This window comes from Coloeus monedula (assembly GCF_965178545.1).
Source record: "Coloeus monedula genome assembly, chromosome: 17".
NCBI lineage: Eukaryota > Metazoa > Chordata > Aves > Passeriformes > Corvidae > Coloeus > Coloeus monedula.
The window spans coordinates 1,533,773-1,547,311 of NC_138797.1; the positions used below are offsets into that span (position 1 = coordinate 1,533,773).

General features: G+C 45.6%; 2 protein-coding genes across 4 annotated transcripts in view; both read right to left on the reverse strand.

The window, feature by feature from the left end:
* Positions 1-2,196: 2,196 nt before the first annotated feature.
* DYNLRB1 (dynein light chain roadblock-type 1) lies at positions 2,197-7,908 on the reverse strand. The gene is made up of 4 exons (XM_082292955.1): positions 7,855-7,908; positions 5,239-5,314; positions 3,751-3,918; positions 2,197-2,687 (listed from the first exon to the last, which is right to left on the reverse strand). The coding sequence occupies exons 1-4, from the start codon at positions 7,855-7,857 to the stop codon at positions 2,644-2,646; spliced, it is 291 nt and encodes a 96-aa protein (XP_082149081.1). The 5' UTR covers positions 7,858-7,908; the 3' UTR covers positions 2,197-2,643.
* A 2,539-nt stretch (positions 7,909-10,447) lies between these two features.
* Positions 10,448-13,539, reverse strand: part of ITCH (itchy E3 ubiquitin protein ligase) — a 59,705-nt gene continuing 56,613 nt past the window's right edge. For 2 of the 3 annotated variants that reach the window (XM_082292785.1, XM_082292783.1), the window contains exon 25: positions 10,448-12,820. The gene's annotated coding sequence lies outside the window, so the exon portion shown is untranslated. The remainder of the gene's footprint in view (positions 12,821-13,539) is intronic. The other variant, XM_082292784.1, reaches the window with a different exon arrangement.

Genomic DNA, 13,539 nt, shown 5'->3' on the forward strand with positions numbered 1-13,539 from the left:
CCACCTTAGGCAGGGGAAGAGTTACTTGGGAGGGCACTGGAGCCAACACAAAATCCACAGAAGGTGTCTACAAGCTCAGCTTCTACAGTGTCACCTCCAGTCCTCTGCCAGAGCCTTATCTCGGCACAGAGGCAGCACAAGAGAACACATCCTTGGGCCCAAGTGCTGCTGCTCCCAGCCCAGGGCCATCCCCCAAACTCCCTTTCTTTACCTTAATCCATCAGGGTTTGTTTTCCCAGCAGCAGATGCTTCCTCAGCCTTCAGTGAGGGATCCACCAAAACCAAAACAGACTTTTCCAAGACAGCAAACCAGCCCCAGCACAGAGCAGCTCCAAGGTGCAGGTGGCACAGCCTGTTCAGGCCTCCTGTGATCCTGTCTATGAAAAAGGATGGGAACCATAATGCTCATTTTTCTGCTCTTCCTCAGTTTGGCAGTAGTTTCACCATACAAATGATCAGGCCCAGACTCACAAAGCACAGGACCAGAAACTGAGCTCCATCCATCATTTTTTGACCCTGTTTATGATAACTTAGGGAAAGTGAAACCCTCCCCTAACTTACATCCAGGGAAATTACTGCCAGCTCTGTGACCCTCTGATGCTCCTGATCCAAATAAAACAGTCATGTTCCATAGTAACTAAATGGAAGTTGTTGTTCTTCAGCTTCCTTCACTCCTTGCCAGTTTAAAAAAAAAAATCTGAATTAACTTTGGATGCTGGTGTAGAGGTGGCACTACATGGCCTAAGCAAGGCTCTGCCCAGATGGATCTGACAAGCTCCTCCAGAATCCAAACCCAGCTTCTCAAGAGCCTTTCATTCAAATTCCCAAGTACATTTCATGCCAGGCTGCTTTCAATCCCTGAGAAAAAAACCCCCAAACCAACCCCCGACCCTCCAACCAACCAGCACAGAGCAGGAACTCAAGTCATTTCACTGCAAGTTTATGATCTCAACACAACAGAAAAGGGCCATGATCTTTGTTTTGCAACAGATTATTTATTACTGCTTGTTTTAAATAAAACCAACACGCAGTACTCTCTGTCCCAAGCTCCTGTGACACAAAGCCACTGGTAGGACAGCTATCCTTAAGGAAGTGTCCAAAAGAATGCAGGAGATGCAGATTTTTCACTGTTCAGAGAAGTAGCACTGCCACCTACTTGGGAAAGCCAAAATCCATAAGCAGGTCACCACCTCCAAGGAAACATTTCTCTGGGTTACAAACAACAACAGAGAGAGATCACTGAGGTCACATTTTTCTTCTGCCTTGCCTCACGGTTCAGTTATCCAGACTTCAGCCTGCTGGAGGTAATTGTTTTGGGAGGCAGCATTCAATTATTGGAGATCCCAAGCATTATATGAACTGCTGGGTATCAGGAGCTGCTCCAAAGACAAAGCAGGATTCCAGACCCTATTCTCTGTTTTGATGGAATGGTTTAAACGAGACAGAATGTGAAGGGAAAACCAACACTGAGTCACAGTGGCAGCTGAGACACCCAACACACTGATGCTGCAGGGCTACAGAGCTCAAAAGGCATTTCTGACCTTCAGGGTCATGGCCACCCCCTGGAAAATTAGACAAAGTCCAAAAATTAATGTCCAGGTGTGAAAATTCACAGAAAAAGCCCTGAACATGCAGGTTACCTTGTCTATTTGAGTCCCCACACACACACCCACCCTTTGCTGGGCTCTGAAAGCCACAAGTGCCCAGGTCAACACCAATGTTTTTACCAAAATCTCCAAAGCTGCACTTTCTGGAGCACCCCCCAGCCCTGTTTTTTTTTTTTTTTTTTTTTTTGTTTTTGAAGAAAAACTCCATCAGAATAACCCCTTGAGTATTTTGGAGTAACCATGTGAGCTTTCTTTGTCCTTAATGGCATCAATAAAAAAATACTAAAGGAAGATAGCAGATCAAACAGGCTACTGAGCTGTGAGAGCGTGAGATTTCCCATGGGTGGCCTCAATGGCCTTCCTGAGCCATGAAATTCTGTCTGGAACAGAGGGAAAGTGATAGGAAAATGCTACAACACAAGGGCCAATTGTGAGTGCACTGCACATGCCCTTGGGCCAAATCCTTGTTCAGAGAAAGCAAGAGACAAACAAAAACAGTCCTAGGAAGGTTCTAGTTTTTGAAGAAAAACTCAGTCAATCATGAGAATACTTAAAATCTTCAGAAGAAAAACACGTAAGACAAAACCAGTCACTGGTGACACTTTTTAATTTGTTATGGACAGACTTTTCTGAAGTAAAACCAACAGAGTAAGACAGAACTAGCGGACAGGCAGGGTCATATTTACAGCCATTCAAAACTAAGAGTGTAAAAGCAGAGCTCAGTGGTGAAAGAAGCATAGAAGCATACAGAGAATAGTATTTTTTTGGTTATTATTAGAATTTTATTATCTTCTTAGCTATTAAAAGAATCTGTTGCATTTTTACTGCCCAATTCCAACTCACCAACTCCCTCTCAAAACTTGTGATACAAAAAGCGCCGTTTTTTCTGTTTGAAGACAACAAAACCACCTGCTTTTATTTTTCCAAACCTTGCTGAAGACACACAGCACAGTTAACACTAATGCTCTATTCTTTACCATTAAATAAAAAATAAAACAGTTGGGCAAAGGGAAAAAACCAGACTGAGTCAGTGTAATCATTCAGTTGGATTCTGGATGACAATCAGGAAATAGTCTTTATCTGGAGAGGAGAAAAAAAAAAAAATTATTCTTTCATTCCTGGTATTTATTCACAGAAACAGTAAATTCCAACATTTTTCACATCTCTCTGATGCGCTGTGGGAACTCCAGAACCCTGACATTCATTCTCAATGAGCAAAACAGCCTCCAAGTGGCAGATAATTTATTTTATGGGTTTTACTGAGAAAAACTCTCAGCTTTAGAAGCTGCACGTTCCCAAGGCAGCCAAATTTAACCTTGTTTGTGCCAGGAAACAACTGGCACATGCCACAGTGGTGCAAGGTGGTCACTGCCCTTCTCTCACAGGCACACTGGGGGCTGCAGCTGTTTTTTCTGGAACACCACTTACTCCTCTCTTTCCATCCTTCCTGTGGAAATCCCAGGCTGCCTCAGCATGAGCCAGAGCCCATGTTAAGTCTGCCCCGACCCATCCCTGCCTAGGGGAACTGCCATTCCCTGCTTGGCCTCTCCACCAGCCCCATCCCAGCAGGGAGCATGCAGGCACAAAGATGAATTCCTGCCACCTGAAGGACCTACACTCATCTCGCTGCTTCCCAGTTTGGAATTCAGCAAAATACTGAGGATGTTTCCTGAAAAGAAGGCTGCTGCTGCTGCTGTATTCCACGATTTGTGATTACAGCCACAATGTGCTCTAATACTTTTCCCAGAATTGGAAAATCAGGACTGTCTTTGTTTTATCACTCAGTCCACAGTTCTGAATGGAAATTGCTCTCAGAACGTATTTCTTTCCAAATCCTGAGGTTTTATACTGAAAAACAAAGCATGAGAGGGTGCAGCACACTCTCCAGCATTATCTAATATTTTCAACTTTGATTAACACAAAATGAGGGAAGGGATTTGCCACATTCAAACATGACAAAGGAAACTTAGGTCAATGATAAAGCTTTCAACTCTCCAGGAAGCAGAACAGCTTCTTGGAAAGAAGGGATTATCCAACATGAACACAAGCAGCCGGCACTCCTTCCAGGCTGACAGTGTCAGTCTCAAGAGAAAACAATCCTGCTGGATTCCCAGATTCCAGCTTGCACCCTGCTCTCTCCTACCTGGAGCAACCATGATTTCGTTCTTCTTGGAGCGGATCCGCAGGAACGTGAGGTCGTTCTGGGGATCGATGTCCCGCACGGTGCTCCTGGCCTTCATGATGAAGCTGTGCATGAGGCCGGCGTACTGAATGGTGGTGGAGTTGTCTATGGTGCTCTTGATGGGAATACCTGCAGGAGAGGGACAGCAAGGCTCAGTGACAAACCTGCAGGACCAACCCTGCACTGGGCATCACCAGGTCCAACCTCGGTTGTCACTGCCCCAGGGGTTAGGAGTGTTCTCTCTGAAGGCAAGAGGAAAACGTGAAGAAAAACAAGATATGAAAAAGCTGAGATGTGGGACCACAGCCATTTACCTCTAGTAGCATCAGTGCTTTACTTTTGCATTTTTAGTGTTGGAAATAGAAATAAATTAAACAAAAATAATTATCTGTAGAGGAGAGAGGGAATAGCAATGTTGCAGTTTTTTCTCCTGACTGGGGGCATCTTTTCCTTTCAGAAAGGCTCCCCTACACCAGTTAAATGATACTGAGGTAGGCCAGGTTGGGATCAGTGACTATGGAGGACATCAGTTGCTGTGTCACACAGTTCCAAGGCTGAGGCTCCAACATTCAGCCCTAAGAGGTGCTGCAGTCCTGGGAGGTCCCTGGTTCAGTGATAACCAGCCAGGAGGGCAGACACGCTGTTCAGCCAGAGCTTTCCCTCCCTTACACTTCAGCCACCCATTAGATGTGTTTTCCCACCAAAAGCCAGTCAAACCCCAGCTCATGTGCCAGAACACAGCAGCCAAGTACCAAATCCTGCAGGGCAGAACCAGGTGTGTGTGCCAGTAACTGCAGCTGCAGCACAGAGAGCACAGCCCACTCAACCATCGTGGAAAAGCAGTGAGCAGGAGCCAAACTGCACGATCTGATCCTCAGTATATTCACATGTAGCTACTGTCATCTTTTCTAAGGATTATTTGTAGGAAACATTCAATTTTAATTGACAATCACACAATTTCAACATTTTGGGCTGTTCACAGTGTATTCAGAGTGCTCTGAAGAAGTTGCTCTGTTGGACCCTTCAGAGACTCCAAAAAGAGACAACTTGCTGATGAATTCCATGAGGCCACAAGCACTAGGCAGTGCTAAAGAACTCAAGTCTGCCAGGCCAGCAGCATTCTGGAGAGGCCCAGCAGCAAGATTTACACCTCATGAGAGCCTCAGTGCTCCTGATTAAAGTTTTCACAGACCCAGTTTCAAACACTGGCATAACTCAAATATTTTGATGCTTTTGCAAATTATTTTATTTCCTAAAATAATAAAGTGAGCTTGCAGAAATGGGAAACCAATTTTCTCTTGTAGCCTGACTACTGTCTGCCTCCTTGGGCTCCAGGAAAACCTCTCCCAAAGCCAGACTCTAAGCTAAGTGCAAGTGGTACAAGCAGCAGCCCTCAAAGTGTGTGACTGGAGTAAGTGATAGGTCAGAAAAGTGAGGCTGACACAGCACCTTCCGAATTAACCACGATGATTCCCTGCACTCCCTTCTGGCTCTGGATTCGCTTCAGTGTTTCCTCCACCTCAGCCTGCAAGAGAAAGCACAAATCAATACAGGGTTACAGCTGCTCTTTGCCTCCCACCAAAGCTTTGGGATAACGTGGCTGAAAACAGAACAAAGCTGCACAGGGATGATCAAACAAACACTGCCTACACTGGTTTATGCAGCCAACTGTCCGTACTTTGGTGCCACCTTCTCTGCAAGAGCTTTCCAGTTATCTTCCATCTGCCTTTCTTCTTCATTCATTTGTGATTATCATCCTGGAAACTCCCCTCTCTCCTCCTCCCCAAGCCTCCTGCTGAAGGCTTGCAGCTAGAAGCTGCAGTCAGACTGCTACAATTTAGGTGTCAAACAAAAATAATCTTTGAAAAATTACATGGAATTTATGAAAAATGTAGGGAAAGGATACACTGTGGGTGCAAGATGACCTTCCCTTTTACCAAATGAATGCCAAAAGCAATTACAAATATGATAAGTGAGGGGAAAAACAATGAATGAACACTATTTGTTTATAACTCTGATTCGTGCTGGGATGGCCACAAGGCTGTAACCACTGCCAATAATTTACAACTTAAAAAAGGAAAAATGCAAATGCAAGCCAAGGCAATAGTCCTTCCTCTTCTCTATATAAACCATCAAAGGAGGTTTCAGTACCTTCTGCACAACCTTCCTGCTACAAGACACCCATCATATGGGATCTGTAGCAGGGGGAAACCTTCACACCTGAGCTGATTTCCATAGCTGGGTGAGTATTTGGCATTTTTTATTCCCATTAAAAGAGAAACAAGCAGCATCATTCAGATCCTGCAAGGCAGAGTCCCACAGATGTGGTTTAGGAAGGGAGACAGGAATCCCCTGAACCAGGACAGGTGAGACCTACAAAGAGCTTTTGGCCAAGGCTGTGTTCCCTGGGCACCTTGAACAACCCTCTCCACTTCCTCCCACAGCAAACAGGCACAAAGACATCACAAGCCCTGTTCCCTGGGAAGAGACCTTGTCCAACAACACAACACAACACAACACAACACAACACAACACAACACAACACAACACAACACAACACCAGCTCAGCCCCAGTACCACCAGCACTTTCCTCAGGGTGCTGTTGGTAACACGACCTGTGGCTCAGAAGAAATAGGACCCCCTGAGCAGGTCTTTATGAAGCAGAAGTTTTTCTGTGTGATCCAGCACAGAAAAATTCAAGTATTTTCAACAAAACTCCGGATTATTTCTGAATGCTGGACTATTCTCAAATGGAAGACAAGGGAAGTGAAACAAAGAACAAACTACAGGGTGTACAAGTGCTGAGAAAATATAGTGGCAAAACGTTAAATCTATTGAGAAATTAGGATATGACTTCCTGCCTTCTTACTAGAACTGTTTAAGTCCTGATTAAATACTTTCCTTCACAGGACCTTAACAAACCTTTTCAGATGCAAAGCAGCATCCATAAAGGAAACCAGTTTTCAATTTCCTCTAACACCTTCAGCTGATCTAACTCACAGGTGGGTGATCTGCTCTGACAGTTCACTGCTGCTTACGTGGGAAGGTCCTGCTCCTCCTATTCCCACTCTGAGGCTTGTCCAGCACTTCCACAAGCCAGTGCAGCTCACCAGACCAACAAAAATAGTACTGAGAAAAAAATTACATATTTAATTCATGGAACAAACAAACCCCATTTTAATGAAGGGCTGAATAACGACAAGAGATAGCACACAGAGAAGGAGAGATGCACTCTAGGAAAGGAGAATAAACACTCCCTCATCACCATTTTGCTGCTAAACACCTTTTGCTATATGTACAACAGCAGCCTTTATCTTCCTGCTTCCATCTGGAATACCTGAACTCCTAGGTTTGCCTAAAAAGTACATCTTATTAGGCAATTTCAATTTTCCCTCTGCAACTTCGGTCAGCATTTATTTCTTTACAAATGTTGACATACATTTTGATCCCCAAATTTCATCAACATGCAATAGCCAGCAACGCACCTGAGCAGGGAGAAACCTCCAATACAATCACAATAGAACGAACACAGCCCGGGTTATTAAACAGCCAAACCCAGTCTCTTTTCCCTGACTGCTTCCAGCTTTAGGGATGTGCCCTGGCAGCCGTAGGAAATGCAGGTTTCGCTGTAAGCGTTTCCCCGGCACAAGGCTGGGCTGGATCGGGTGAAGGTTCGGCCTCTCCCCACAGTGACTCAGGGCCGGGCAGGGCCAGGGAAGCCCCTGGGAGGCAGCGCCGGGACCCCCGGGCCGGGCCCGCCCTGCACAAACAGGACCCACCCGGGGCCTGACACAGAACCCGACACAGAACCCGACGCGAACCGAACCGGGCCGGGCCGGGCCGGGGCTCCCAGACCCCGCAGAGCCCCCACCGCCCGCAGCGGGGTCTCGCCTTGACCCGGGCCCCGCCCGCGGGGCAGCGCCTGAGCCTGAGGGGAGCCGGGACCGGCACCGGGACCGCCCAGCCCTGCACCGGCCGCAGGAGCCCCCAAGGGCCGGGGGGGGCCCAGAGACCCCCGAGGGCGGCACAGGGGCCCCGCCCGCACTCCGGACAAGCCTCACCCACCATGATCGAGCCGCCGCCTCCGCCCCGTCTCGGCCCCGGCGCTGCCCCGGAAGCGCTTCGAGCTCGGGGCGGGACCGCGCCGGGAACACCTCCCTGAGTCCCTCGGAGCCCCCACGAATCTCCGCCAGCCTCCCGGGGCTGCAGCGGATCGGGATCCCGCTTTAGGGACGTCAGCCACGTGTGGGGAGTTTTCTCCCCCCAAATTGCCGTGTCCCCTCAGCTGCTGCCGGAGCCCCCCTGGGACACGGGCAGAGCAAGGCATGGTGCACCCTAAAACCCTGGGACCTCCCTGCCACAGCCCCAGGGATCCGTGTCCTGAGGGTAAAGGTGTCTGCCGCCCTGCCCTTGAGAAAGGATCCTTGAGGAAGGATCAGCTTCCTTGGGGGAAGGACTGGGGATGACCCACAGTCTGATGGCAAAACAAAATAACGCACTGAAGAACTGCAGCCCGCATAACCTCAGCTCTGTTCTACACACACAACAGCAGCATCTGGGACTTTCCCCATCCTCAGGCTCTGCTAGAAGTCAAACGGTCCCAGAATGGTGTGGGTGGGAAGGGACCTTAAAGCTCATCTCATGCCACCCCCTGTCATGGGCAGGGACACCTCCCACTGTCCCAGGCTGCTCCAAGCCCTGTGCAAGCTGGCCTTGGACACTGCCAGGGATCCAGGGGCAGCCACAGCTTCTCTGGGCACCCTGTGCCAAGGCCTCAGCACCCTCCCAGGGGAGAATTTCTTCCCAATATCCAATCTAAACCTACTTCCTATCAGTTTGAATGCTCCATCTTTCAGGACCACAACTCCAGCATCAGCAGACACTGGGCTCCCACTGAGCTCCCACAGCAGTCACAGTGAGGTGGTAGTTGGGTGAAATGTAAAACATGTCCTCACAATGTGTTTTTAGATTTTTTTCCCCCTCTGAAAGCCAGGATTTGACACAGCAGGTAAGCTCGCTGGCCCTTCCAATATGTCAGAGCCTACTTTCTCCTTAGAGAAAACAAGATTCCTGCACTGAGCCCTGTCATCTGTGCACTGCTCGGCTGACAGGCTGAGAATGAACATGGGAACAGGCATTGCCAGAGATCAGGAAAAAATCCTTCTTTAGGATCCAAGAGATATGGCTATTTCCTCTTCTAGTGGCTGTTTGCAACTCTGCAACCTAATTCAGTTCAATTCTAATCTCTCTTACCAGTCCAGCAGCAAGTTTCACAGCTTGGCTACAAGACCTCATTTTGCCATGGATTGATTTAACTTCCAGTCCCAGCTGTGATGGTAAGATTTGGGCAATAGTAAAGCTGTGGTTGATAATTTGGGCAATAGTAAGCAGTGCACAGCTGCCATCAGACACCCAAACCAAACATGGGTTTGTTTAAACAACCATTCCCATTTTGCCATGAACAAAACCAACACCCCTGCCCAGGGCTGGTGCTGACATTAGCACCATCATCATCAAAGCAAACAGAAAAGAAAATGCTGCAACTGAGATATACATTTATCATACATGCTATATTGTACATATTGTGATTAATTTTTGCCTTTTTAAAATAAGCTTCAGATGTATGTGAAATACCCCTATAGCTGTACTCACATAAAGCTGCCCAAAGCAGTGTCAAATTCTGGGTTTACACAATTTATTAGGATGCTCTTAAGTGGTTCCATTCAAAGCTTGGAGGAAGCAACTCCACACCAAAAAGGCAGTCATTATTGCATGTATTTGCCTGGCACAGAAAATCATACTTGGGATTTGCTGCCACTGATAAAATTGTGTTAACTGAGCCTGTGGGGAACACTTGGGAAAGTCAGCAGAGGGAGAATCCAGTGGGAAGGTCTGCAGCAGGGAATGTCACCCTCAGGGAAGGATGACCACTTTAGGGACCATTTGACCAAACTGGACATGACCATGGACAGGACCAGGTCCCTGACACAGAATCACAAAATTAACAAGGTTGGAAAAGACCTTGGAGATCATCAAGTCTGACCTAAGACCTGACGGGACATCCCGTGAGCACTGAGGGAGCTGGAATGTCACTGCAAAGCCCATCTCAATTATCTGGGAAAGCTTGTGGCCATCAGGAGAGGTTCTGATGACAGGAGGAATCTAAATGCCACCTCCCCCTTCAAGGAGGATCAGGGACACTACAAGGCTGGTTGGCCTCATTGGAGCTTTCCCCCCTCCTTGGTGGCATTCTGTCAATCCTACCCACTTGCAGTGTCATTCCTCATTGCAGATATCCCTACAGCAGTGCCACAAGGTGTTACAGCTGTGGCTCCTGCAGAACCTCCCTCCAGCCTGTCTCCCTTCAGCCTCAGCAGCCTCACAGCCCTCACTGGCTCCTCAGGGCACCATCCACAAGCACTAAAAATCCAGGAATTGTGTCCGAAATCTGTTCAATATCCAATGCAATCAACAAGGGTGGATGAGGTCTTGGGAAAGAACTATTCCTAAAGGATCCTAGTGGAAGGACAAGTCCAGGCAGCCTGACCCTTGCCCCCAGGAGCACACAGACAATTCATTTCCACCTGGATATTCTGTCACACATAAGGAATAAGGACCAGACCACCAGCTCTTTAAGTAGTTTTATAAAAGTATTTGACTTACTGAGATACTGTTACAGTTACCTGAGTATTTGAAATTACAATGCAAGGAAATATCGACAATGAATTTCAGTACAGTATTTTACAATCCAGTGCTGCTGATCCCAGTTTCTACACGAGTTCACTAGAGCACATATACACAAACAGTGATTCTTGGAGAAAATTAAAAGACACCACAAAAAAGGGGGCTGGAGATACCAATATAACAGAGTTGAGATTACAAATCCAGTGCAGCATGTAATAAAATTAAAACAAAACAAAAAAAACAACAAAACACCCCCAAACATTTTTTTTTACTGTTCTCAGAATAATAAAAAAAAAGGAGTTTTTTTTTTTAAACACAAGCAACTGGATTAAAAACCCCAAACTTCCATTCTAGATCAGATAAAGACATGATGTATTTACTGTGCATGTCATTAGTATATGAACAGTACCTGAGCTACTTGTAAAAATAAGGCTTTGTTAATTCTCAGCATTTAATTTTCTCACTTCATTCTCATGAGGAAAAATTCTAAATAAAATTTCTTTTAATACTTGGTAATTAGGATCAATTGACAGTTGCATATGAATGTACATTTGTGACATACTATGAATTTATGCAGCTCAGGTTGCTAAAACAGTTGAAGCAGTGGGAGACAAACTCATTAATCTCTGCTGAAAATCCAATCCACAAAAACCTGTTATCTGGGATAGCAGCTGCTCTGGGCTCATCCCTGTATTGCTTCACCAGATCCCCAGAAAGAACTGAAAAGTGCACCAGTGGCTTGTATGAATTCCTTTTAATTTCTACACAACATGCTGTAAAAATTTAACAGATTTGTTCGTATGCCAAATGCCTAAGGAATCTGAACCTGTGCCTTCAGAAATATTGTCAGTGTAACATGGTAAAGTTGCTTTAAACTTTTTATATTTGGCCAAATCCAATACGTCACTGATTATTTTTCCATCTCAATGAGCTCTTTATTTGCAATATTTTTAAATCATATCTGGTGCTTGGGATATCCAGCCCCCTTTCTCCCATCCTGGTACAGCAGAAAAGACATATAAACATGCCATTTAAATTAAAGAAACAATGGAATAAGTGGAATCCTGGACATCAAAAATATATACAAGCAGGTATGTTTTTCCTGAACTAAACATTTCAACCATAAAAATATTCAACAGCCAAACCCTATAGAACTAGGGCTAAGGCTATTTCAATTATAACTATTCTTTATTTTAAAAATATAGGGCTGACAGCCTTTTGGGTGATATTTATACATGAACAACAGTTCTAGGTTCCCTACACGAATCGTAAAGCAATATGCAGAACATAGACTATTTTTCATAGCTTAATCTTGCATTATCTTGCTTAATTTAATCTCTCTTGTAAATATGTTAGATAACTACATTTCAATGTAAGAATTAATATAAACAGAAAATATATATAAGGCTTTTTTCTGTTTTCCTCATGAGCTGTATACTGTGATAGATCCAAATGTTGTGGAAGTTGGCAATTCTCCTCCCAGTCACACCTGAAGGTGAATTCTCACCATCAATGAAATTTTAAACAAGGGGCATTTCTGTATCATCATCACCTCTCCCCGGGCCTTCCTTCTATTAAGCCTGACAAGTCCCACCCTCCTGCCTTCCCCAAAGCTTTTATCACTGAGACCTGACACACTTGTGAACTCAGTTAAAACCTGTAGTGTCTTGGTTCTTCTCAAGCCTCAATCAGATTTTCCGTCTTGTGGTTTAGATGGATGAGACAGCAAGAAAGAAATACTCTTTTCCAGACTGAACATTCAGTTTTACACTTTCCCACTGTCCTGTTTCAGCTCTGTCATGTCAAAGAGTCTTAAATGCAGCTCCTGCCCCAGTGCTCTGAGCTGCAGGTTTGCTTTAATGTGTGCTACATGTTATTTCAAGTGTCACGTCTCTCACTGTGGCTACAGCTCATGTCACTGGTGTCTGCCTTCCTCCCTTCAGGGGAAGGGAAAGGGCTGACCAGACCCAAAAAGTGCATTCAGTCTAAAGGAGCAGTAAAATGCAAAATGTTCTTGTAAACCAGAAAAGAATTAACAGATTCTAAAAGGAAATAAAAGATGTTAATCCAACAGGAACTCGCTACAAAAGTTACAGGCTGTAAGTAGCTTAGGGTGAATTAGCTTAGAAACCTCCCCAAAACTTTAGTTTCAAACTTTATAGAACTATTTACTGATGCTCCGGCTTTCCGAAAACCTGAAATCCATGTCTGAACTTTCTAATCCTCTTGGCCTCAGCCAGTCTCACACATCAGTTCAGCCGCAGAAATGATGAGCAGGATCATTTTCTGAATCCAGTTGTTTTGTGTCTCTTCCTGAGAGCCCAGCGAACTCTTCGGAGCAAACTGACTGCAACATGTAGGAAAAACACTGAGGGTAATGTCCATTAATGCTGCTGACAAACATCAGCCTGCAAACAGGAACCTCAATGGAATCAGTGCAATCCCAGCTGGGCTTGTCTTTTGCAAAACAAGTGAAGTACCACAGTGTTAATATCGATTTCAAAGTTAAAATGTGTTACACAGCAAAAGCTCAGAATCCTTAAGAGGGCACAGAGCAGTGTTCCAACAACTTTGGGCAGGTGCCTGTTTTGCTGACAGGAGCAGGATTGGGATAAACCAAAGCGAAGCTATGCCCTGGATTTGTGCCACAGTTTGACATCCCCTTAGCAGCAGCTTGAGTCCAGCTGGCACATGAGCAGACTCCAGGCAGGGAAAAACAGTCTGGCCACACTTGAGTTAGAAAAAGGAGCTTAAGGAATGGAGCTGCTCACGGCACAGAGGTGGATCCAAGCTGGCTCTGACACTGCTGTGAAGAGGCTCAGGATGCTGCTGCAGCATTGCAGCTACCAATGAACTTCCCAGTGCATCAGTAGCAAAAATGCTACTAAAAAGGAAAGACAAAACTATTGTTAAAAATCTGTCAGTCATTAAGGACACATTCTAATTAATGAATGGTAAAACAAAGCAGAGCCCAAAGCTGTATTAAACCTCTACTTCGGTCATTAGTCACTTGTAGCCATATCTGATTCCGCATTTGATTTCTGAAAGTGCTCAGCAGAATTCCAG

Coding starts and splice junctions, on each gene's coding strand:
- DYNLRB1 (XM_082292955.1), bottom strand. Junction 3,919..5,238: donor CATCGTGGTTAATTCGGAAG/GTGCTGTGTCAG, acceptor CCTCTCCTGCAG/GTATTCCCATCAAGAGCACC. Junction 2,688..3,750: donor CGAAATCATGGTTGCTCCAG/GTAGGAGAGAGC, acceptor TCTCCTCTCCAG/ATAAAGACTATTTCCTGATT.